We start from the raw sequence: 23,392 nt of genomic DNA on the forward strand, positions 1-23,392 counted from the left end.
GAAAATCAAATCTAGATTAAAAGTGATGTTTTGCTAATTTAAATCAGAATATTGAAAAAGCTTTCCCATTTCATGGATCCTTGATATTCAGAAGTCACCAAAAAACAAATACTGCATATTCAAATACAAGTTCAGATCTTTCTGTGTGTACAGGAGTCTTATTCCTGTTGCTTCTTTGCTCAGGAAGAGGAATAATACTTAGTATATGCCACCAACTGACTGCACTGCTTAGTTCAAAGGGTGGGTATAAAACTTAATTCAGCAATCCATTCTTAAAATTAAAAAGGTCTCAGCCAAATATTTGAAACTGTGTCAAAATATCAGAGAAAAGATTTAGGTGTAGTATGAATATGGAGAAACACCATTCTTATATGAGGATATGTCTGCAATCATTTTACTGCCTTTAAATGTCTGTTTTAATCACAGCTGAATAGACAGGGTTTGCAATTCCTGCAAACAGGAAGCTTCAGGGCAATATGCCTCCAAATGGTGTCATCAAACACAGCTTATTTTGGGGTGGGCATCTCCAAAAGGGTTCTACTAGCACTGACCTCAGAGCCCACATCCTCCATTTACAACCTTCAAAGATTAAGATCCAGCTATTACAGAAGGAGACCTAAAAGGTTCACCTACCACCAACTTTGAGGCTAAGTTTTTCTACCCAGAGGAAACATCATTTTCTTCAGTAGAAGAACAACTAAACTACCTACTGCAAAATCCCACTGAAGTCAGCACCGGAGCTCACACCTACCAGACAATTAAGTAAAATCAGCATTGCACCTCTTTGCCCTTACAGCCTGCTAGCACTTGACTGCCTACCCATGAAAACCACACTGCCTGACTTCTACTAGAGGGACAAGCACCGCACATTGATTGTTTCATGGCTAAAATGTACATTTTACAATAAAGATAAAGCCTCAAAGTAAGAAGTTCCTCTCCATGGCAAAGAACTTCAATAAACAAGCATATTTCAGTCTGTTTCCTGTTCTGGGCCCTCCGCTGAGAGTGGTGGACCACAGAAATCCATATCCCTTAAGAATGCTATCCAATTATGCCCTAATGAAAAAGACACGATGTCAGCATTATCCGGACAGCAGCCTCTCACGATCCAATTTTCTTTTGATCTTGCACAAACAACCTGCTCAGTTTATCTGCTTTTAATAACGTGAATCTGCCCAGCAAAGCTGATATTGTCAGACAGCGTTTTCAGTTTCAGCATATTCTCCTAACGGAGCTTCTGAAACCATCAGGTGTGGCAAAGACAGCAACTCTTTCAAATGTACTCATCATCTTCAATGGCAGCACAGACACATAAACTGCAAAAAAGGATACACCCGAGACACCCAAGAATTACAGTTACCCACACATTTTAAGACTATAGTGCTGAGCAGTCATCCCCACTCCCAAATAACCATCCTGTCAGTTCCTTGGGAAGCATGGGAAAATGAACTATTTCAAATAACGGATGAAAGTCATCATTTTAAGCTTTAAGTTCTGTGCTTGTTCAACTAGAACTACTGTCACAGAAACTGGGCATAGCAGAGGTTAGCAAAACATGGTATTAAGGAAACCTGTATTAAGCAATGCTGAGGATAAAGTAGTTGTACAGTGCAGTGGTGCTAGAGAAAAAATAAGCTGAAGTCACAGATTAAAGGAGGATTTCAGTGGCGTGGAGAGCCTGGAGAGTAGGAACAGGCATGAACGTCTCAGCTTCCATTTCACTCCCCTGCATTCAGGCACGAGAGGGTGCACAGCACAGTGCAGGCTGCCACGGCGTCACCGCTCTCGGGGTCTGCTCCGCTGAGGAGCCCCTGCGTACGCTGCCCCGGGCGTGGATGCAGCCCGAGAACTGACTGAGGCAGGGTGTGCAACCAGGGACAGCTGAGCGTGCCTCTGCCTCCAGCCAGCCGCTCTGCTCCAGCGGATGCTCTGACCCCTGAAGGTCAGGAGCCCCTTCCCCTGCTGCCCTCAAAGGCCGTATTGTCCTTCAGGGAGGCAGAGCGTAAGTCTTGGGAGTGATAAGAATTTCTTGTGTCCGATTTTAACCCACTATGTGTTTCCCACAACCTTTGATAATGGGACCTTACTAAAGCACAGTAATTTGCTTTCTGCCACTTGAAGAAGCAGGAATAAATTAACTTTTTTAAGGGTCATCTTTCATCTATACCATGTGACAGCAGACTGCTGCCGGAGAATGTGATGCAGAATTACAATACTGAGTGCTAAAAAATACTCTAAAGAGGTATGAGGAGCTCACACTAGCACACTGGGGTCTGTCCATTTCTAAAACCCGCCTGAACACCAAAATGGCATTTGCAGGGTTGCAAACTGTTCAGAGCTGTTCAACCACTTACCAGCATGGCTAAAAAGAAACCAAAGAGAAACTCAGTCACACTGATTCTGAAATCCTGAAGAGTTCACCTTCTCTTTACGTTTAGCCGTGCTGAAGCCCCCGTCTCCCAGAGCCTCCCCACCAGGACACTTGCAGATTGTCTCTCCAGACAAAACAACTTCTGCTTCAATACCAGCAGCGACAAGCCATACCTTACACAAGTAAATGTTGCAACTCAAAACAGAAAAGTAAATTATATCCAATTATTTCCCCATTCTGTAAACACCTGCTTTTGAAGTTTACCTAAATAGCTCCCAAATTCTCATTTGCTGAACCCTGGTTTTAAGATTTTGGGACACTTGACTCATTCAGGCCAGCTTTGCACAGAGTTCTATCCAAAAAACCCCAGCAAAAACCTCTGTAAGGCTGTGAGTTTTCAGAGTGCTGTAGCTTTTCACAGCCATTCTAGACACCAAAAAGCATAAAAGGATTATTATTACTGAATAATGTATGTGTGAAAATCTCAATATCGTTTCTAATGTTTCCACCTGTTCAAGTTTTATGATTTGCTGGATTCGTTTTATACCCTTGCATGGCTCCATAAAAAATAATGCTAAATTACTACCAGAGGGCAACACTGTGTAATGAGTTTGAGACTAGCCTGGATTTAAATCTAGGATATTGAGAAAGGGAAGTGGGATGGAACAGATGAGCAAGAGTCAAGCAAGTATTTCATATTTGAAAAACTTGACACTGTTGCATTGCAAAAATAATCACTTTGCATTACTGACTTCAGCAGAGCTGCTTGCTGCATGAAGATAAGCACTTGCCTGAATGCTTGCTTCGCATTTTCCTGACAAACTAAAAGGATTTGCAAGCCACCAAAGATCTGTCAGATTTAACAGTTTAAAAACTTCTGTTTTCTTTTAATGTAATAAAGCATCATCCTTGGCTTCAAACATTTACTGAACTTCTGGCTTAAATACTCTGAAAACAGAAAGTTAACCCTATGTACAAGAATTTTTAAAGGTTATCTTCACACACAGGCGCAGGGCAGATGTTGCCTTAAAACGTTCATTATGCACACCTTTATGCTGCTCCACTTCAATGAGAGAATCTACTTGCAAAAGGAGAATCAGACATAGGGATCTGCCTGTTCATATGGCAAATACCTGACAAGGCTGTTTCCTTTACAATGCTTCTTTTTGTCTACTTTCTTCTCCATGCTTAACATCAAAGTGACAGAGTACAAGTACACTCCCTACCGCTGGGTAACCTCTGAGCAGAACCGAGGACCTCTTGCGCTTTTTGCAACACAGGGGCACAGTCTGCTCAGGATGGACCCTGCAGAAAAGGCTGCACGATTCCCCAAACCTCTTTATCTGGTTTCTGCTCCAGCTGTGCCAGGGCAGGCCATCTGCCTGTCCCCCTGTTCTCCCAGAGGCTTGGGATCAGCACAGATGTCACCCATGAGGTTAGACACTTTATGCAAGACAACTGCAGGTCTCAGGAATGCAAGGGGTTTTAATTTGCATCTGCTATGTTAATTCAGAGGATTCAAGCGTGATACTTGAACTAAAGAGCCGGGGTTCCCAAGCAGAGCAGTACCTGGTTAAATCCACAGTGGGTAAGTGGAAGAGGGTATAATGAAGGAAACACACTCTGCTCCATGACACTGTCACCATTCTGAGCTCAAGCATGGGGAAGGCAACACAAGCAAGTCAAAAGAACCACAGACTTATATATAACGCTTTATAATGGCCCCTTTTCATTTTTAAGTACTTTGGTGTTGCATGAGTGAAAAGTTACATTAAACCCCTGCCCACAGATTTATTTACGGCATGCCAAATGGGGAAAAAAAAAAAAACCCTGCCACTGCAAAAATGTTGGAAGTTCAAGAGCAATGAATCAAAATCCTAACTATAAGCTTTTGAAATAGCCTCTCCTGAGGCTAGAGAGTCTCAAAGCATTGCATTTGTAGGAGGTCCTAATTTAGTTAGTCACCAAATCTTCCCAAGTGGCAGTTCTCACAACCACTTCACAAAAGCTATGCCATTGAAACCACATCACAGACAAGTGTTTAGCTACGCTTGCCGATGTTTGGAAATACAACCACATAACACTTCTGTTGAAGAGAGAGTAAACACGTAAATTGTAACTTAAGTTTTCCTTTGACAGTCAAAGTATATTTAATATATTAATTTACGCAAACAGGCCAGACAAAAGCAGCTAATGAACTTCCAATCAGAGAAACTTCTTTAGAGATCCAAGAAGCATTTCTAATAGACTGATTAAAGCTCATTGCTAAACCGTTTTTTATATACAATTTAACCCATTCAGCTCAATGAAAGGAGCAGCATTCATTTATACAAGCAGATGTCTGAAGCAATTTTTTTTTTTTTCTCTTCAAACTGAAGGAGTAACTGCAATAAAACTAGTGTCAAGCTTGTACATCACAGTTTGGAAAAGGGCTTGAAATTACACCTGAAAACTCAGCATGCTGAAAGTCAGGCCACTGCATGGCTGCCTCCTGGGACAGCTCTCTCCTTCCTGTCTGCCTATGCACCAGCTCAAGATGGTTTTCCACTTCCATTCACCTTCTTCCACCGTCTCTCACAAACAAGCCCAGCTTCTTTCCCTCTTCATTGCAGCCTAGAAAACCAAGCAGTCTTCATCCCACCCAGTCCCACCTTCCCCAGGCTCTGCTGGACTACACTTTCTGCCTCCCTGACACACCTCCACAAGCACCTCTGAATTCTCCCCATGGACCTATTTACAACCACTACAATGTAACTGACAGCACAAAACTTATCATTGGTCTGAAGGGTTTAAAAAAAAGAGTATGTTTTCATGCCAGAGATGGTTGGCACTTCGTAGCTTACAAAAAGAATGCCTCCTAAGCACTCTTCTCCCAAATAAGATGTTCTCTTTTACATTTCCCCTCCCTGTCCTGCTCCTCCGTAACCTTGTATATAACACTGTTACAGTATCTTGCAGAATTCCTGTAGCAGATAAAACACTGTTTCTACCTGGAATAAGGTGATGAAGAGAACATCAGCTTTCTTTAATCAACCACAAAGGCTGTCTCAATTCTCATGTGCCTGCAATCCCAGCATGTGCTTCCCACCCAAACACAACAACAGTAGCTTACTTAGAGGGCTTTGGGTACCTTAAATGGCATGAACTGCTCCAGTTAGCAAACACAAAAAAAGGAGGAAGGCTGGAAAACGATTTCTTCTGTGCTCAAATATACTAGAGGGAAGAAAACAGGAACAATTATAGTCTGTTCCTCTCCCAGACCAAGACAGCTGTGAACTGCCAAGTATGCAGGAGCACACATCTAAAATCCCTTACTTTTGCTACTGACTCCTTGACATTTGTCCCCAAGGTTACTTCAGAGCAAGCAGATAATCTTTTATAAATTGTTCCCAGGGGAATCCTATTATAGCTTCTTAATGAACTACACTACGGTGATTATGAACACTAAAGTGATCGCCCTCTGGAGACCAGTCTACTCAACTGATTAAAGTTGACACAAACTGAATATTCAGAAATCAACAATTTGGGGAAAACAGGCATAGTTTAATTAGACTTACTAACATACTACACTGTTTTACTGAATCACTCTTTAAAAACGTGCTAGTAATAACAGCTACTGTATTTAAAACAAAGATTTAGCTTTGCCAGAAGCCATTAGAAAGAAAAGGAAAATTTTTGCAATTCTTATGAAGCAAAGGTTCATACAAGACATTGAATTGTGTATTTTCACTGGTCTGGGCATGTACAGAGGGAAAAAAAATAAAACTACTCCTTACAAAACTGAGAAAGCCGATTTATAAAAATCAAAATACAACACAATGTACCCCTGCAGAAAAACTTCCTGAAGCTTATTTTAAGAAAAATAGAATAATGTCAGACCTATATAGAAGATTGTATTCAGTGGCTTATAACTTCTCTTTACCAAACACTGGGTCTGAAGTTTTTTGTCTACTGCTTATTCAACTTTTAGAGGTGAAGAAGAAAGGCAAAGAAATGAAAGCAGTAACAATGGACATTTTAAGCACTTTTGAGCGCAAAGGTATTGAAGAAGTATAAATCTTTTGCACTGCAATTCTCTTCAGATGACTTCCTTTACAGAGGGAGACTTGAACCACTGAAAGGCACCTTGTCGCAAAGCTGTGCCTTTTCAACAGCTACAAATACCTATCTAAATTGGACCAGCAAGGATATTCAGAAACCCCTTTGACTGTAACAACTAAGTCTCCCTTGCTTGGTCTTTGCTTAACACGCACAGGCTCTCGCCAGTCCCCTGTGTCAATCGGAGCCTCAATGGATGGCCCAGCCCTCATAAGAACTGCCTCGGGCCAGGGACTTGCACAGCGAGCAGGACACCAATGAGCTGGTCCATGGTTGGTTCAGAGCACCAGTGACATCTTGAAGCTGGATCTCCACCTGTCCCCACTGTCCATAGGGTCAGAGAAGTTGTGGTGTGTGCAAAATGAACTTCTGGCTGAAGCCAGGCCAGGTTATGCCACATGGTCTCCAGCATCAAGCAGGGATGTAGAGATCTGGGCCAACAGAGAGGACACAACCCTCCAAACTATACCAAAAAAAGGCTCTGAACCACTGGGAGTTCCTACAACACCGTGAAGTAGTACTTACATTATGGAAAGAGACAAATGGTGCGTGTCCTTTCAAGTTTGCTGACAATCAGCAGTCCTCAAATGCTTGTGACTCTTGTCCTTCCTTATTTACTGGTTTAAAAGCTCTCTTGTGTACCTGCCTCTGCCTTCTGCTGCCACTCCCTAAGTTAAGGTTTCTTCTATATTTATCCCCTTGTGTTTCAGTGCTTCCCTAGAGCTGTCTTCTGCAATGCTGATATCCCCTGCACTATCCCAGAAAATACAAGGCAGCATGCAGCTTAGGCCCTGAGGAAGGGATACTGTGAACATGTGTTGCAAGAAGGTGCAAAGCTTCTTGAGCACCAGGATCCAGTGGCAGTATCAGGCAGTGGCTGATCTCATAACTGCCAAGAAGGATCAGGAGAACCAGAGGACATCAGCCCAGCAGATGAAAGAGGAAGCCCCTGCTCTCAAGCCTCAGGGCAACTGCGGGTTGGGGAGGGTTTGACATGAACCACCTCATTACGAAGGATCTGAAAAATATCTTTAGTTGGGAGCACACGATAAAGCTTCTTGCTCACCCAGTTATCCACACCCTGGGATCGTTACACAGGAGACTCTGGAGAAGAGGATACCTTAAACACGCTCCTTCTATCCTGCAGAAAATCCCTTCAAGGATCTAGTGACATGCTGGCAGCCTGCTCCTCATCCCAGTTAGCATCAGCAACCCCCTTGCACGTCTCCCCCTTCTGATTCCAAAAGCATTATCACTTTTCTGTATGTGTCTTTAGGGTAGCCAGGGAGCCAGGCTTTCAGCAGAAATAGCTTAGACAGATTATATATATACACATATATGTATGTATATATTTGAGAGAGAGAAAATGGTCTTGTTCTCTTCAGCAGCAGCACTTGGAGCTGGCAAGAACAGAGTACAGCTCTAAAGGACTCCATATTATTTTCGACATCAAGCACTTCGCAGCAGATCAGTACCCATACCTTCAGGGACATTTTTCTCTCCTTCACAGATTCCTTTGATCAAGACCCACAGTGCTCACCTCAGACCCTTTCAGGAAATAAAGAATAAGTCTTCAAGACTAAACACTTGCACTGACCTGTTTCTGTTAAGCTACAGGGATAGCTCCCTGCTGCTGTGGTGGCCTTTCCCTAAAGCTATCTGCTTGCAAGCATATGTTTTGTTACTCACTTTGCTGCGTGGAGGAAAGAATAAAGATGTTGGCAGCAGGAGACATTGTGCTCTGTGGTCCTAGGAGCCTCCAGGAGATCAACACACAGAGCTGGACCTCTAAGTGCTCTCTGTGTGTGAGGGAGGAATGCAGCTCTGTAAACGAAGAGGATGAGCTAGGTGTGACCCCAGAGGCAGTACCAAGAGGTAAGCAGGGACAGCCCTCCCCTGAACAGTGTTTCAGCCAGAAGGTCACCCATAAAACCTACAGCCAGCCAAGCACAGCACAGCCGGGGAGGAGAGAACTCCCAGAAAGTTATTCTGCATAATGTGCTCCTCAGACAAAAGAAAGTCCACATGCCACATGGGTGTCAGCTCATTCAGGGTGGCCTTCAAGAATAGCTGCTGCAGGCACAGAATTAAGTTCACCCTTCTGCTTTCCTCCCACAGTGCCAAACACTGCTCTGGGTGGGGAGCAGCCTTGGGTGACAGGCTCCACCATGCCTCTTGGAAATGGCACGAGGAAGAATATGGTGGTGTACAGAGTCTTAAGTGGGCAACAGTGCAGGAGGCACAGACACATTGCCTGAAACAACAGCCACCTGACTCAAATTCCTGTATGATACCAGAGAAGACAGGTGAAGGCTCACCACCTAAAAAAACCCCAGGTATACTGCATTAAGCAGAATTTGAAACTCATAGGCAGCGAATGATTGTAACCACACATGGGGCAATCTGTTCCTCCCCAGTGCTCAGAGGCTCTATACTGGTCTATACCAGGAGGCAGCAGGTGCCTTGACAGAGTCCATCTCCCCCTTGAGATCACACACACAATTTCTGAGGTGCTCAGTTTTGTAATCTTGGTGATCATGACCAAGAAGATCCCAGGAAATGGATGTAAAATTCATACAAGACCAAGAATCTCCTTGCTAAGCTAACGCAGTAATTACTCCTCCTTCTCTGTAAGAGCTGGCATTTGTGCTCTTTACCACTGCCATGAAGCCTGTAGCTCTCTTCTTTTGACAACTTTTTCCTCTTTACCAGTATGGGGGACAAACACATTCTGTCCAGAAGGCAGCTTTTACAAGCACATGCTTCGACATTTCTATATACAATACAAAGACCCACTCCAAAATAGGGTTTGAATAAATCAATAGCAGAACAATGTTACCATAATGCTGGCTGAGAAAAATAGTATCAGCAGCAAGAATTAATGAGAATGACACAGAACATACAGGTTTACTCTTTTCCCTTTGTCCTGAAGACAGTGACAGTTATTGTCCATTTAAAATACTCCCCTACACTAATTACATATAATTTTGACAGCAGACCACCTATTTTCATTAAGACAATGTATGAAAGTATTGTGCTTATACCAAAGTTTTTAATACTACACAAGTTTATGTTTAAACATTGAGGTAAAGATAACTGGAAAAATTAAGTCAAGACCCTCTGATTTATTTCTCCAAGAGATTAGAGTCTGACATTTGCATGATTTGAAACAAAGTAATTTTACCGCCTAAAGACAACAGCAGAACCAATGCAATAAACAGGGCATATTTTCCCATTTAGTATTAAACACTAATTAAATAAGGAAGCCTCTTAAGGATAAACTCCAAATAGCAACAGTTTATTGTAAACAAGTCTTAATTCCTTTTAGATTAGGTAATCTAATAGCACAGACAGATATTTCTTAACCTAGCATCTGAAGTTATGGGAAAGGAATTCCTGAAAAAAATGTTGTTTTCCTACAGGTGGGTATGAAAAGCTGGCTGCTATCTATAGTTTAAGACTATCTCAATGTTTCCCATCCCTGTTCCTGTCCCTCCTGATAGCAGTAACACAAAAATGACAAAAAACAGCTCTTTCAAGTATCTCAATGAAGAACTGAAAGGCATATATACACCTTACCAGTAAACTCGAAAATCCTAAAGAAAACACTTCTCCAATTATCTGAGACTCCATCAGAACAGTGTTACAAATAAAAGGACCAAATATTCCTTGTGAACACTCATCATACATTTTAAAATACTGGTTTTAACGTTACTACGCTCAGCCCTCTGAGTCAGAGTTGCACGAGCGTGCTTTGATTATTTTTATGGTTCATAAATCAGTCACCAACCAATTTCCAGTCATAGTTTGTTAGAGATAACTGCAGAAGGAACAGCTTGACTTTTAGAACCAATTAGGCAATCACAATACACAGATCCACTTCTTCAAGATAATTTTATTGCAAGGTGAAAACAAGTGTTCGAGAGAAAGCTGATGAATACTAGGGAGGCCTATCTCAACTAGGCAGATGATACTCATGGCAAATAAGGTAGAAGGAAGTGCATGTTGAGGACTTCTGAGTTCAAAATTGGAATCGAGGGTGAAGAAGCAGGATATCAGAGCAACAGCAACAGTGTTATTGCACACTGGGTATGTAAAGGCTGGTATCTCCAGGGACATAAAAATCCAAGAACAGAATGGAATTAAAACCATCTATTTGCTTTCTGTCTGGAGAGCTTCAATTTTGACCATCAAACCTAAAAACAGGAGAAAAGCCAGTTCAGACAGTCTGAGCAGAGGCCCAAAATAACTTCAGCAGTCCTCAGCTTTATGAATACTCTGTTTTAGGAAGGAAAGAAGTATGCAATAAAATGTGTACAGAACATAACAGAATGGAGACTGAAAGGTAAATAAGCTCCTGTTGCTAACTCATAGCTTGCTATAAAGAAGTAAAAGATTACACAAAGATCAGTTAGAAAGCATTGCATCAGTTTTTACACAATCCATAGTCTGTGGACCAAACTGCTACCAGAAATTATCTAAGCATTTTGGATTCAGAAGTGTTTCTATGGATAAAGAAATCATTTACAATTGCATCAACAGTGATTAAAAAAGTATATACAGATTGCCTTAAAACATTAACCTACCAATGAACTGTTCACGGTTAAAGTCCAACTTTCTTCATAACCTGATTAAAAAGTATCTAATACAGGAGCTCAGAAATAGCACATTCTTTAGTGCCTTCACTACTACACAGGCTGCTTTTCACAGTGGTCCATAGAAATGCACTCAGTAGCAGGAAGAAGTAAAGGGGAAAAAAGATAATGCTCAACACTTAGTAACTTAAAGAGAATGCAAACATGGATGAGAAAACACTGAGTGCAACAAAATGCTAGAAAACAAAATTGAGTTAGCTTTCTTCTCCTTAAGAATTCTCTACACTTAAAATACATTTAATCAGATAACTTCACAGAGTATTTACAAGATTTTTTTATTTCAGAAAGTTAAAAGGCATCAATTAAATGCCTCTTCACGTTTCTACCCATTTGATACCAAAGTGTTAAAAAGGTCACAGCAGTTTATTTTGAAGGATTTTTAACGTAAGAGCTCTGCTGCCACCACAAGGCTACAGAAGATGAGACACAATCTAAAACTTCTAAAACTTAAGCCTTCTAAAAGGTTAAGCACATAACATGAACGCATGCAGTAGCGTACAGCATAGCTGGTTTGTGCATGTGGCTTTTGAGGTTCTGTGTTATCTGTTCGAATGGTTTTATTAACACACTTGGAATGGCTGCATTAGTAATGCCTGCCACTTTTTGTCACAGAAATACAGTACACCCCCATTCTCAAATTAAATATTTTAACAGTGCTTTAATTGGACAAATTTGGGTACTAGTCCTCCAGAAGACCAGGCTGCCTTCATATTATTGAGGAGTGGAGCATGAAATACCGACTTTCAAGTCTATCATTTGCCAAGACCGGATACTATCCATAGCACTACTGTACAAGTTCACACAGTATTCCACTTGTGGAGATGAGCAGGGTCTCCGAACCATGGTGTCCAAACGTTGGAAACAAACGATTCAGGAAGGCTGGATTAGTGGGTGCAGGTGGTGTGTTAAGACATAAAAGTAACCTGGGTCACATCTCATGTCTCTTATCTGCTACCAGTCACTTGCCGTTTCATGTATTTCTATGGTCTATAGTTAACACGTACCAACGCACACTGACAGAAAATGACTGTGTGGCCATGCTGTTAATAAACCAGCACAATTGCATATTTTTCCAACTCAGAAGCATGTGTCGCCTGGAATCTAAGCACTTGGACACTAATCAAGCTTTAAAACACATAGGAAGGTACATGTCAAGCTTCACAGGTGACAATCAGCCAGAGATCTGAAAGAGCACCTGCCAGCATGGCTGTCAGGAACCCTGGCTCTGACCAAGACCCACCTTTCCCATGTTTACTAGTCCTTTCAAAGAGCATACTCGCAATGAACAAAGAACGTCTTTGACAAAGAACAGACTCACTCCAGATGCTAGTTACCTTCTAATTACAATTTGTATCCCAAGCAAAAAACCAGTTTGGGGAATAGTGCTTGTAGCTTCCCAACATCCTCAATGGTCAGTTCTGCTCTATTTTTTTTTTTTCAAGCTGCTTTTTAAGTACTAGAAGCATAGTGAAACTACCATGTTTCTACAGAAGCACAACTTGGAAGGCAGGACCAACATGTGGTACTTGTGATTTGAGATGTCATCACAAAAAATATCAAGTGACAACATGACAAGTGAGAGAACACTTACTGAAATGCCACATTTACTTAAAATGGAGACTATGAAGACAAAAAAAGTAAGGAATTAAAACTTTTCAATTTGGGGTGGGATTTTTTTAAAGCTATAAGATGTGAGCTTGCAATTGTGGTGCTTCAATGCCCATGGGGGAGAACACAAAATCCAAGGGTGATGCTAGATTATCTTTTTTTTCTTTTTGAAGTTAGGCTAATATCTCCTTTTCTCTTGCTGAATCTTTCATTTCAACACCCACAAAGTTTTTTTGTTTGGGGTTATGGAGGTTTTTTCCCCCTCTAACTTATTGAAGGTAAAAACACCCTAAAATGCTTCATATTATTTAGTAATTTGAGTCTCCTGGTAGTTGAGATTCCAGGATGTTTAATCTATGAAATTAAATCACATGCAAAGAATAAACTGGTGCAAGAATAAAATGGAAAAGAAGATCCATATGCATCTCCATCATCACTGAGGACAGGAAACTAAGTACACTTGATGTCAGCAGTTATTCCCACCCATAGCCTTAACATGCGGCAGTGTTTTAATCTCTTTAAGAAAGATACCATGAACAAAGCTAGGAGAACAGGTAAAAATACATGTACATTCTTATCCAGTTGCAGTATTGGTGTACTAATTTTCTGATGGCTGAAGCTTAAAACTTGTAGTCCAAAAACTTTCACTGGGAATGAAATACAGGGACAGCAACAGAACCAGTTAACTTAATTACCCAGTCAGCATCTTGATTTAAAACATTATGAAAACAGAAACACAAGGGGCAAACCGAAATCATACTAGCTGATGAAAAAAAATAGGGAAAGGGTGTTTAAGAAAACCCACAAAACACACACACACTGATTTTGCTTCACTTCTCAGGAAGTCAGATGCTCATGAAGTGATTTTACAGATGAGGAAAGTCACAGATCGCAGACATAGTGCCAAAAAGGAAATCAAGTATTAGATAAAACTCATTTTCAATTTGCTTTTTGAAAAGAAACAAGAACCTTACATGTGTTCCCTTTATCTACCTAATGTAACTAACATTCTTTAAGAGTCAATTTGGGCAGGGTTCCTGGTAAAAGCAAAAGGGATATTATTGCTCAGTGCTCTGCAAGATTCTTCTGGCAGCAAGGTCATGTAACAGTACACGGATAATGAACCACTTCCCGTAGCAAGACAAGAGCAGTCATGGTGCTGACACACATGTCCTTTGTGACAATCTCCCCAAGAGTATCATACAAGAACCATGACTCTCAATTCGTTAACACTGCCCAGCTGTGGTGGGACCAACTTCTGGCACAACTGCCAGCAATTTTATGGGGCCAAATTTCAATTATATTTTAGTGACTGAGGTAAAATTACATTTGAGGCAAGGTTAAAGGGCAGAGGCAGTTAGTTCTCTACTTTATGCAGTGCCCTGCTTTATGCAGTACCTAAGTGCAGATGCTCTGCTCCCCCCTTTGAACACCGGGGATGAAACAGAGTCCAAGACAGTGCAGTAACTACACTGATTCTGTACTACATAGCGTTTCTCCCTGATGCAACTTGCCTTTCACTTTTCCAAATTCCTCTAACTCAGAGGAACTTGGCAGGGTGGGGAAGATGGACTATTGGTTTGTCAGGAATATCATTACAATGGAAGTTACGAGGGTTCTGGATTATTGTTAGTTCTGCTCACGTCATGTTCTTGTATCTGTCGCCTGGGTAAAAAAAAAAAAGCAGACCACCCTTACTGAGCATGGTTTCTCAGGGTCACGTGCAGTCATACCATTCTACCAAACGTTTTATCGATCAAAGCAGTATTTGTACAGCTAAGCTAAAACTAGCAAACATTTCTATAATCAGATAGCACTGTACTTGTAGTTTCAGTATTGCCACCGACACTTGTTGAAAGACAAAAAATTTAGTTGTTTCTAGAGCAAACTGCAACTCCACAGAAGTATTTTAAAAGATATATCTAGTTTGATGTATGTATCTAAAAGGAAATGGTACCTTTAATGTTCTAGTTGGAGCCCAGCCAGTGCCATCAATTGAATGTTCTCTCAATAAACTGGAAAAAAGACACACATATTATACAGTGCAACTTCTAGTTAAACAACCTTTGTCAGAAATCTTCTCAGAAAACATTAAGAACTTTGGAAGTAATTGCACCATAGGAATTACAGATCTCTTGCACTATTATCTGGTACTGGGATTTTAAAGCACAAAAATTGATATGCCTTCCTCAAATTACATTCTACACAGTGTCAATACAGATTTCCTGATCTGAGTTCAATTTTTGTCAACAAAACTGAATTATTTTCATCAAGCAAAATAATTGTGACAAAAATCCTTGTGACAGTCTCGACATTGAACCTTTATTTTCCCTGAGTGCACAGACATGTGCTCCAGTTTAGAACCTGTTCACCTTCGGTGATGAGACAGGCTTACAGAATGACCTCTCACCAAATCTGCACGTTTCCATCCAAAAAAGGGTATTTTTGGTGGGATATCTAATTAGAAAGAAAGAGGATTATCATCCTCTCGTCTGTGAGAGGACTTCAGCTTCTTAAAAGCAGGAATAGGGAAGTGAGATGGTTTTGGCCTGTCTGCTCAGGAAGCTTCAACAACAGCCATAACATGAACAGATGCATCTCGAGCCTCCCTGGGGGCACACAACGCAGGACAGCCTAGCAGCAGGGTCCTCCAGTCCTCTTCCAGCAGGTGAGCTAGATTGCACACAGAATGTTTTAAGGCTTTACATACAAACTCAACACCACACATTCCCAGATGGAAATCATAATGAAGACTACTCTGGGCAAGAGAGATTGCTTACAGGAGGAAAAAGTTCCTTATAAACTATAATACATGCTTTTGAATGTCAATATAAATACGTATGAATATTAATATAGATAATTAAGATACCAACTTTCCTATATACACACATACTGTACGGAAGTTTTATATGACCTGCATTACACTACATATTAAGTCCAGTGAAGCTGTTGACTTATTTACAAGTTGAAATCATTGAGGTGTATTCAGTTGGTTAGGCATTCCTTTCAGGTCAAAACATCAGCAGTTATGAGAAGTAAAAATATTGGAGATGAGAGCATAATTAAGAAATGAGCTGAAGTCTTGCTCACATTCGTGAAAGCAAAATTAATAGTCTGAATGAGAAAACCTAGAAAACTCCCTGAAGCATCATTTCACAATCACATCTTCCTCTTAAGTAATCTAAAACCGAAAACTCATACAGCAAAACATGAAAATTCATCACCACCAGCAGTTTCTAATACTGAAACGACAGGGTTAAAGTGAAATACTCTTCAACTATTAGGTTTTACCAACTTTCAGGATGACATGTATTAAGTCATTTTTAAATTACAGTAGATGACTGGACCATACAGGCTACCCATATAGTTATTTATTGAATGCGCTGAGTTTTTAATCCAAGGAAATACACCACAATTAACATTATTCCTTGTTCAATGTAGAGAGGCTAGGAACAAGATAATCATACTCAACGAGACCATTCCATCTTAACTGTGCTTCTAATCTCATTTCTCTGCCTTTAAAAAGAAAAAAAATATGCTATTACTACTAGTGCAGTTCAAAACTAATTTCAAGAACATTAAAAATAATATCTCGTGGCTGTGATTTTTTGTTCATATTACAAAAGTAAAAGCCAAAATACTGAACAGGTAAGAGCCAGGATTTTCATGTTTTGAGTAAACAGACTTTTTAGCTTGCTTGCTTTCTGCTACAGTACTCCCCTTTACCTCTTCATACAGTTCACTGTGAACTTAAGAGTAAGGAATGTTAACACACACACCAAAAACAAGCATAAAAAAGTCCACCGATAGAGCTCAAAGTGCCTGAGCACATCAGCTAAGCCTCATTAATACCCTTCCAGCTTCCCAAAGCTGCAGAGCTCTCTCTGCACATCTCCAGCTGGGGACATCAGCAGCCAGGACTTGAGAGGAGACACTCATACCCCTCACAGAGCTCTGGCAAAAAAGCAATGTAGATAGATAGGTGTACCTTTGCCTAATATTTCTCATTTGTTGATATAATTCATTTTTAGAGCAGCATCTTCTTTCTTCCTACAGATTGTGAATGATCATTAGGCCCCTAATCAAAACCTTTTCCCAGCACAGGGTGTCTACAGAAACTGCATCTCATGCTCTCCATGGGGATGACCTAGATATAACTGCCAGAGAGTTCAGAATGGTGATCTGCTCTCAGAGCATCATACACACAGCAGAACGAACACCAGAATGAGTAGAAATGCACAAAACACATCACGAACTAGTTTAGTAGATGAACAAGCATGGGCATGTAGCTTCCGTTCAAAGACCTGTCATCCACGGGTCCTGCTGCCACAGAGGAGCTGGGCTACTAGGAATTTCTCAAATGGCACAACCAGCAGAGTTTCTCACCCACTCAGTGCTTCAAGAAGCTGCCTTTCACGAGCTGCCACACAGATGACAAAAGCCACCTGTTCTACCAGGGTTTCAGGACACCTGATGGGCAGGAAAACCTGTTTACTTGAAGTGACTATTCTAAAATTGCCAGGACTTTGCTGTCTCATACAGGAGTGCCAGAAAGCTCATCTAGTACTATTTAGATTGAGTAAACATTCAGAAGCTTCCCTTGTGATGCTTGAGAATTAATTTGCAAGAGTAAAGAGAGGGGTAAACCAACTGTTCAATTTCGGCAGCATTTCAAAGTACTAAAGTTGGTGAGTGAGTGCATGCCTTGGGGAAGAAGCAGAAGGGCTGACAGGAGGGGGAGCGCAGTGTCATGAGCAGGAGTTTGTCAGGCAGGGAACTTCATCAGGAGCAGGGAAGGACAGTAAAACACTATTTCCATTTGCTTTGTCTTCAGCTGTAGTAGGGTCTGAGAGAAGCCAAGCGTGTCCTCAGTCATAAGGGGACTGGAACTGATAACTGCACCTTAACAACTAGTGTTTGTACTAAGGAAACCTCTCAGAGCATGATTTCAAATCCTTATATCTTGAGTTCCTATGGGAAGACTGCAAAATCACTATTTTTGAAGCTATAGTAACCAAAACAGCCACTGATGTGACCAGCCAGCTGCTCAGCTGTCGTTTCCACAAATATCTTCTCATTCTGTGAGTAATTCCCGCATGAAGAAAAGCTTTGAGGAATTTTTTTCTTTTTAAATACACAGCATCCTAAAGAGACCTTGCAAAAACATCTAGCAAGCTTAAAACTTTCTGAAATTCCAGCTAACATGATTTACAGCTTAAGTGACTAAAAATTACTGTAATGGGAGATCAGTCCTGGAGAAAACCTGCTTTCCGTAAAGATCTCGGATGAATAAATTTATCAACATAAAATGTCAGTTCCAAAAAAACTTCTGCCTTCCTTTTGCCAACAGAAAGTACTACTCAAGGTAAGTCTGAATTAAAAAGCTGTAAAACCACTTCAGAAACGCTCTGCTGGCAGAGACACATTAGAGGGGTTATTCTCTTGCTCACCTCCTGCTGCCCACCTCCCTGCTCAACCCAGCACCACCAGTGCAACCATTCTGGAGGCCATGCTATAGGCTGGATGAGTGGAGCAACTGGTGTAGGAAGTCTTTCTAAAGAGCTTTTTGTTTCCACACTGACACAGCTGAGGAGACTGGGAAGAGCACTGGGGAACAGAAACAAGCAATCAACTTAATCAGCTTTTATAACTGGAGAAACTGCAACACTGAGCTCTACTAGATGATAGAATTAATCAGTCTTCAAACACTCCTTCATTCAGCACCCTTTAATATCACATCATGAAGCAATCAAACCTTAACTAACAACACCTGACAAAAAAGATACAGCCAACAACACTGACCCCCTCACCACGTAGCAGAAAAGCACTGGAATTTTTAAGTGATTAAACTTTTCTAAAAATTTAAGTGGTCAAGAAGGAAAAAAAATACCTCAGGTATCACATCAATAGGGGGAAAAAGAAAAACAGTCTGTGACATGCATTACACTGTCAAAAAAGTAGTCAACTAGTGTTATGTAGTAAGCCAGCATGTCCTTTCTAGGTCTCTTAATGTCTTCTATCTACGTGTGCAATGGAGGGAACATCCACAACTACAGTCCAGACCTAACTAATGTGGTCCAGTGTAACTGCAATCCATAAAGCACAGAGAAACAATACTTTTCCTGCCCAAAACTATTACATTTGACTACAAGTTTAATCATTTGGGATGTTTTAATTCAGGGATGGTTATCAAACCAACACATACCATAGCGTGAGGTATGGTTAGCAAAAGACAATTGGGGAAAATACTGATAATTTTTTTTTCTGCTTTTAAAAATAACTGAAGCTATTTTAATGTAAAGACTCTTGTATAAGTTGATTGCAGGTACTATATATAAGTGTATTCTCCACTATAACAGGCATAAAGCAATCTAAGTTATTTTAGTTTTTCCATCTAAACGGTAAGACATTTCAAAGGTTTGGTATGTTAAAGTATCTGACAATCAAATAAAGCTGATGTTTCAGTGTAGATGTTGAAAAAATGACTGCATTAGAATTATGATGTTCCAACACTACGTTCATCTTTCATAATTAAAACCATTTAAAGATAACAAACAGTGAAATATCCAAGAATGTGAGGCTTTATTTAACCTCAGAAGATGCTGCACTGTAGTCAGAGCTTAAACTTTTAGCTATCATTTTGTGTCTAGTATTTCTTGTTTCCTGGTTCCAAACAGCTCACTTATTCCTTTCCTTGCACTATTTGACTCAAAGCGTCTAAGCCTTCTCCACTAAGCCACAAGGACTCTGGTGGAATTTAAACTGTAAAAACATAATCCTCAAATCAGTCTCCCTACGTCAAGTGAAAAGTTCAGCTCTGTAAAATGCAACAGTTCCAGGTGGCACTGAGAAACACCACAGGTCTGACAAATTTGCTAAAAGTAGCAATACATATTCGCCAAAACAATCTTCCTGCATCACCAGCATACAGCTCCAAATAACTGTGGACAACCAGAATTTTAGGTAGTCTCAGGGGATTTAGTATGTTTTTCCAGTGCTTTTAAATCCTCCAATCCCCAAGTGAGGTAAAAACCTATGGACACCAGCCCTCGATGCCTGTAATCCTGCTGCAGTCTGACATTATCGAGCAGCAGCAACATACTGCAGCCTCCTCAGGCTGGTTTCTATCACCCTTTGATGATACAAGCTTCCCAGAAGCACGGACCAGACCACTATGGCTAAAAGCACGGATATCAGCTCTTTAGCTGTTATCAGCTGATGAGCCTGTCCTGTCTATGAAGCGTGACAGATTGCTCTGTGAAAACTTCATTTTCACCAGGACCTTGAACACAGCACTAAAATGATTTTTAAATCTAGAGGAAAAATTTAGCTTTTTTTCTTTAGCGACAATTTGCTACACAAGGTGGTAACTGCTTTGAGTTTCCAAAACAGCTTTCAATCTCACTTATATTCATTGCTTCTGCTTCATCTACTTTTTCTTTTATGTCCCATTAACTTGAAAAATTACAGTCATGCTTCTCACTTCTGTTTCTTTATAGTTTCTGACCAATTTCACCACCAGGTACTCATGATGAAACACTGAAATTACACAAAGTTTCAGAAACTGATTTTGAAGAGGAAACATTTAGGATCAAGCAAAACCACCCAGCAACATAAGCTTCTCACCTTGGTAAAGCAAAGCTTTCAGGCTTCATATCTTGACTTACGACTCCCTCAACTCTGTTTTAGCTGGCACACGTGTCTTACAGCAGATATTAAGTGTTAAAATAAACAAACGGCAACTATAGAATAGTTACTGTCCAAGTTTAAGAAACACTTTTTCCTTCCTTTTTGAAATATAAATGTTTTCCAAGCACTTAACACATTCAGGCAATTGAACAAGGAAAGCCTTAAGCCCTCTCAGGGCCTAAGGACTATTCATTTATGGAGGGAGAAAAAAACCAACCAAGTTTTGATTAGGTTGGAGTTTACATTTTTACCCCAAGTAGAACAAAACACTAAGTCTGAACCTGAAAAGCCAGGTTCTACATGGTGTCTAGCGCACAGCAGGAACAATACTTTCAGTAGATTTCTAAGTTCTTAAGAGTCACACACCAGTGATTTGCAGAATCTGTTGAAAAAAATACTAGCATGAAAATTACATAGAATGTTTTATCACACAGACAAACCGCCAAGGTTAAAAAAAACAGAATGCTGTTGCTACCTTAGGCAGATTTCTCCCGTCTCTGTAATGTTCGGATGCCAGATTCTTGTCAAGCATTTTACCTTTGGAGGCTGCCAGGAGAGAAAACAAGTTACGATGTTATCATTTAAAATAAAACTGTAGCACTGTTACAAGTCACAGAACAGAAAAAGGCAAATATATTTGATATTCAGAGCCTATGTTTGTATGTTAAAGACTCCGATAATATCACCTTCAGGAGTTACACCAGCTTTCTCTGTCCTTTTAGTTTCTCCCAACTCTTCACAACAGCTGGGTTGGTATTAGGCTTTTTCTTAGAAAAACATAACTTTCAAGAAAGCCAAGAAAATTTACTCTCTTCCCCTGCCTACTTCGGGGGAAAGAAAACATTGCGTGTCATTCAGTTTCTTAACACTTAACTAGTAAGACAACAATTTAAAATGGAAAACTACTAAGTGTTTTCCCTCAAGGCTTATCTAAGTCAGGGGTTTGTCAAAAACCATCACAGGATGCAGTGATAATAACTAAGACAAAAGAACATCTTTTAAAGGCAGAGCTTCCTGTTCACAATTGAATAGGAAGTATCACAAGAAGCATCAAGAAGGCGCGTCATATCCAAACTTAAGGCGTTAATATAAAAAGCCACCAAACTTCTTTTCAGTCAAGAGTACCAGATTTATGAATTGCATAGTGGGTTTTGAAATACAGATTCTTAAAATACAGTCTCATTTGCTCTAGTTTTGTGAAGTAAATAAAGAGCGGGTCATAAAAATTCTGGTAGCTTAGCAACAGCACGTTGTTCCATCCATGCTCTCCAAATTGCAATTTGCAGCTTTCAATCAAGCAGATGATTTCTTATAGTAAGTGTACTGGAATACATCAGCACAGACCAGTACGTTTCATAACTTCAATTAAATCACATATTATAGATGTGGAGCTATTTTCCTCTGCTGCTTCCCATGAAGTCTTCAGTCAAGAGACAAAACAGCTAATAGCTGTATTTGCATAGCAGCACGATGTGTTTTGTCTCATCGCTTTGTTCTCAACTTACCAATTATCTTTTCAGTAAAATATTTTTTTAACTATGACTCCTTGGAAAAGAGATATGAAAATATGCAATGTACTGAGCTACCAATAATGTATCTGTCTGGCATGAAAAGAAGAAACACCTATCACCACAACAAATCTGCAATTCATAATGTAGATGTTGACTTTTCTCCACTCGTATTTCATGTTTGTCCAATAACTCAAGGGACACTGACCACCCCAGTGCTGGATCACAGCATCATTCACAATTAAGTGGCATGTAGAAAAAAGTCTCCAAGCTTTTTACCTTCAAAACAAATGCTGTTCTTCGAAGTTCTCTAACAGCACAACTTTTCATTAGTTACACCTTCACAGTGTTTTGAAAGATTATGTCTAGTTCTCAAGAAAGGAAAAGCAGCAGTATTTATTCCATGCCGGTAGATCAGGATAAAAGCGTAATTTTCTACCAAATGCACCTTCAAACAGGGAAAGTATTGGTGAGTAGGAAAAAAAAAAAAGCTTGATATAAACTAAATCTTTGTAAAGAAAAAAATCCCTAAATCCTTACATTCAGAGTGAATTAACTGGTGTCTCATTTTTTGTATCATGGAAACAAAAGAATTCCTTTATCCTTTCAAAGTATTTTTCATTGCTAAAAAATTAGAAAAAAGCCCACTCCTGACAGTAAGACAAAGCTTTTCTTTCTCCCTCCTTTTTCTTCTGTTAGACAGACAGGACAACTGTAGCACTATCATAAAATTTATCTTCAGACAAAACTTCTCCTTCGAGCTCGCTCCAAGCCATCTTTGAGTCTTCCTTAGACCAACAAATCCACACAAGATTTCCTTGGGATGATGTTTCACTTGAATACCTCCAACCATTTCCAGATCATACCTGTGACACTTTGCACAGCAAAGCTTACAAAATGCATTTATTTTATTGCTCACACTCTTCCTTCACCTCAGAAACTGAAAGCTGCACAGGTAGATCCAACCTTAACTGGGGGTCACAACAGCAAATGGATTAATTTTCTTCTGCATTTCTAAGCAGCCATTTTTCAGGATCTCTCATTAGTTTCGATAATGGAAACCGTCTGACTTTCACATCCATTCTCAGTCCACTTCAACATATCAGTGAATATAGATGGTACAAGAAAGTGTTGCAAGCATTTGAGATATACGGACTTCGGTCTTGGTGGAAGTTTTGCAGAACAAGTTCAGGTTTGCCTCATTTCTTTAAAAGCAGCAAATATTCTCTCCCTTCCCTTATTCTCACCAAATGAGAGATTGGATATAAAGTGCTAATCAATAAATGAACTTAATTAACAGTTTCAGATCTTGATCAGTTTGGCAAGCCAATCACTCTAATGTGACAGGGGTACTAATACACATATGTTTTATCTGTCCTGTAACTAGTTTTTGACTTCACAACCTTTTCCCTAGAGAAGGGATGGGGTTCCTAGCAGAAATGTGGCATCATGACATGTCAGAA

The 23,392-nt window shown here is 40.2% G+C and overlaps 1 protein-coding gene across 10 annotated transcripts in view; it reads right to left on the reverse strand.

Moving 5' to 3' along the window:
• The window catches only part of UBE2F (ubiquitin conjugating enzyme E2 F (putative)), an 88,247-nt gene that overhangs the window by 35,503 nt on the left and 29,352 nt on the right, over positions 1–23,392 (reverse strand). For all 10 annotated transcript variants that reach the window (XR_012629408.1, XM_074872558.1, XM_074872560.1 and 7 more), the window contains 2 exons: positions 20,897–20,967; positions 14,690–14,747 (listed from right to left, as the gene is read on the reverse strand). Coding sequence is in view for 9 of the 10 variants with exons in the window: in XM_074872558.1 (XP_074728659.1) it covers positions 14,690–14,747; positions 20,897–20,967 (129 nt within the window). In the remaining variant the exon portion in view is untranslated. The remainder of the gene's footprint in view (positions 1–14,689; positions 14,748–20,896; positions 20,968–23,392) is intronic.

The sequence above is a fragment of the Strix uralensis genome, chromosome 6 (assembly GCF_047716275.1).
Source record: "Strix uralensis isolate ZFMK-TIS-50842 chromosome 6, bStrUra1, whole genome shotgun sequence".
NCBI classification, from domain to species: domain Eukaryota; kingdom Metazoa; phylum Chordata; class Aves; order Strigiformes; family Strigidae; genus Strix; species Strix uralensis.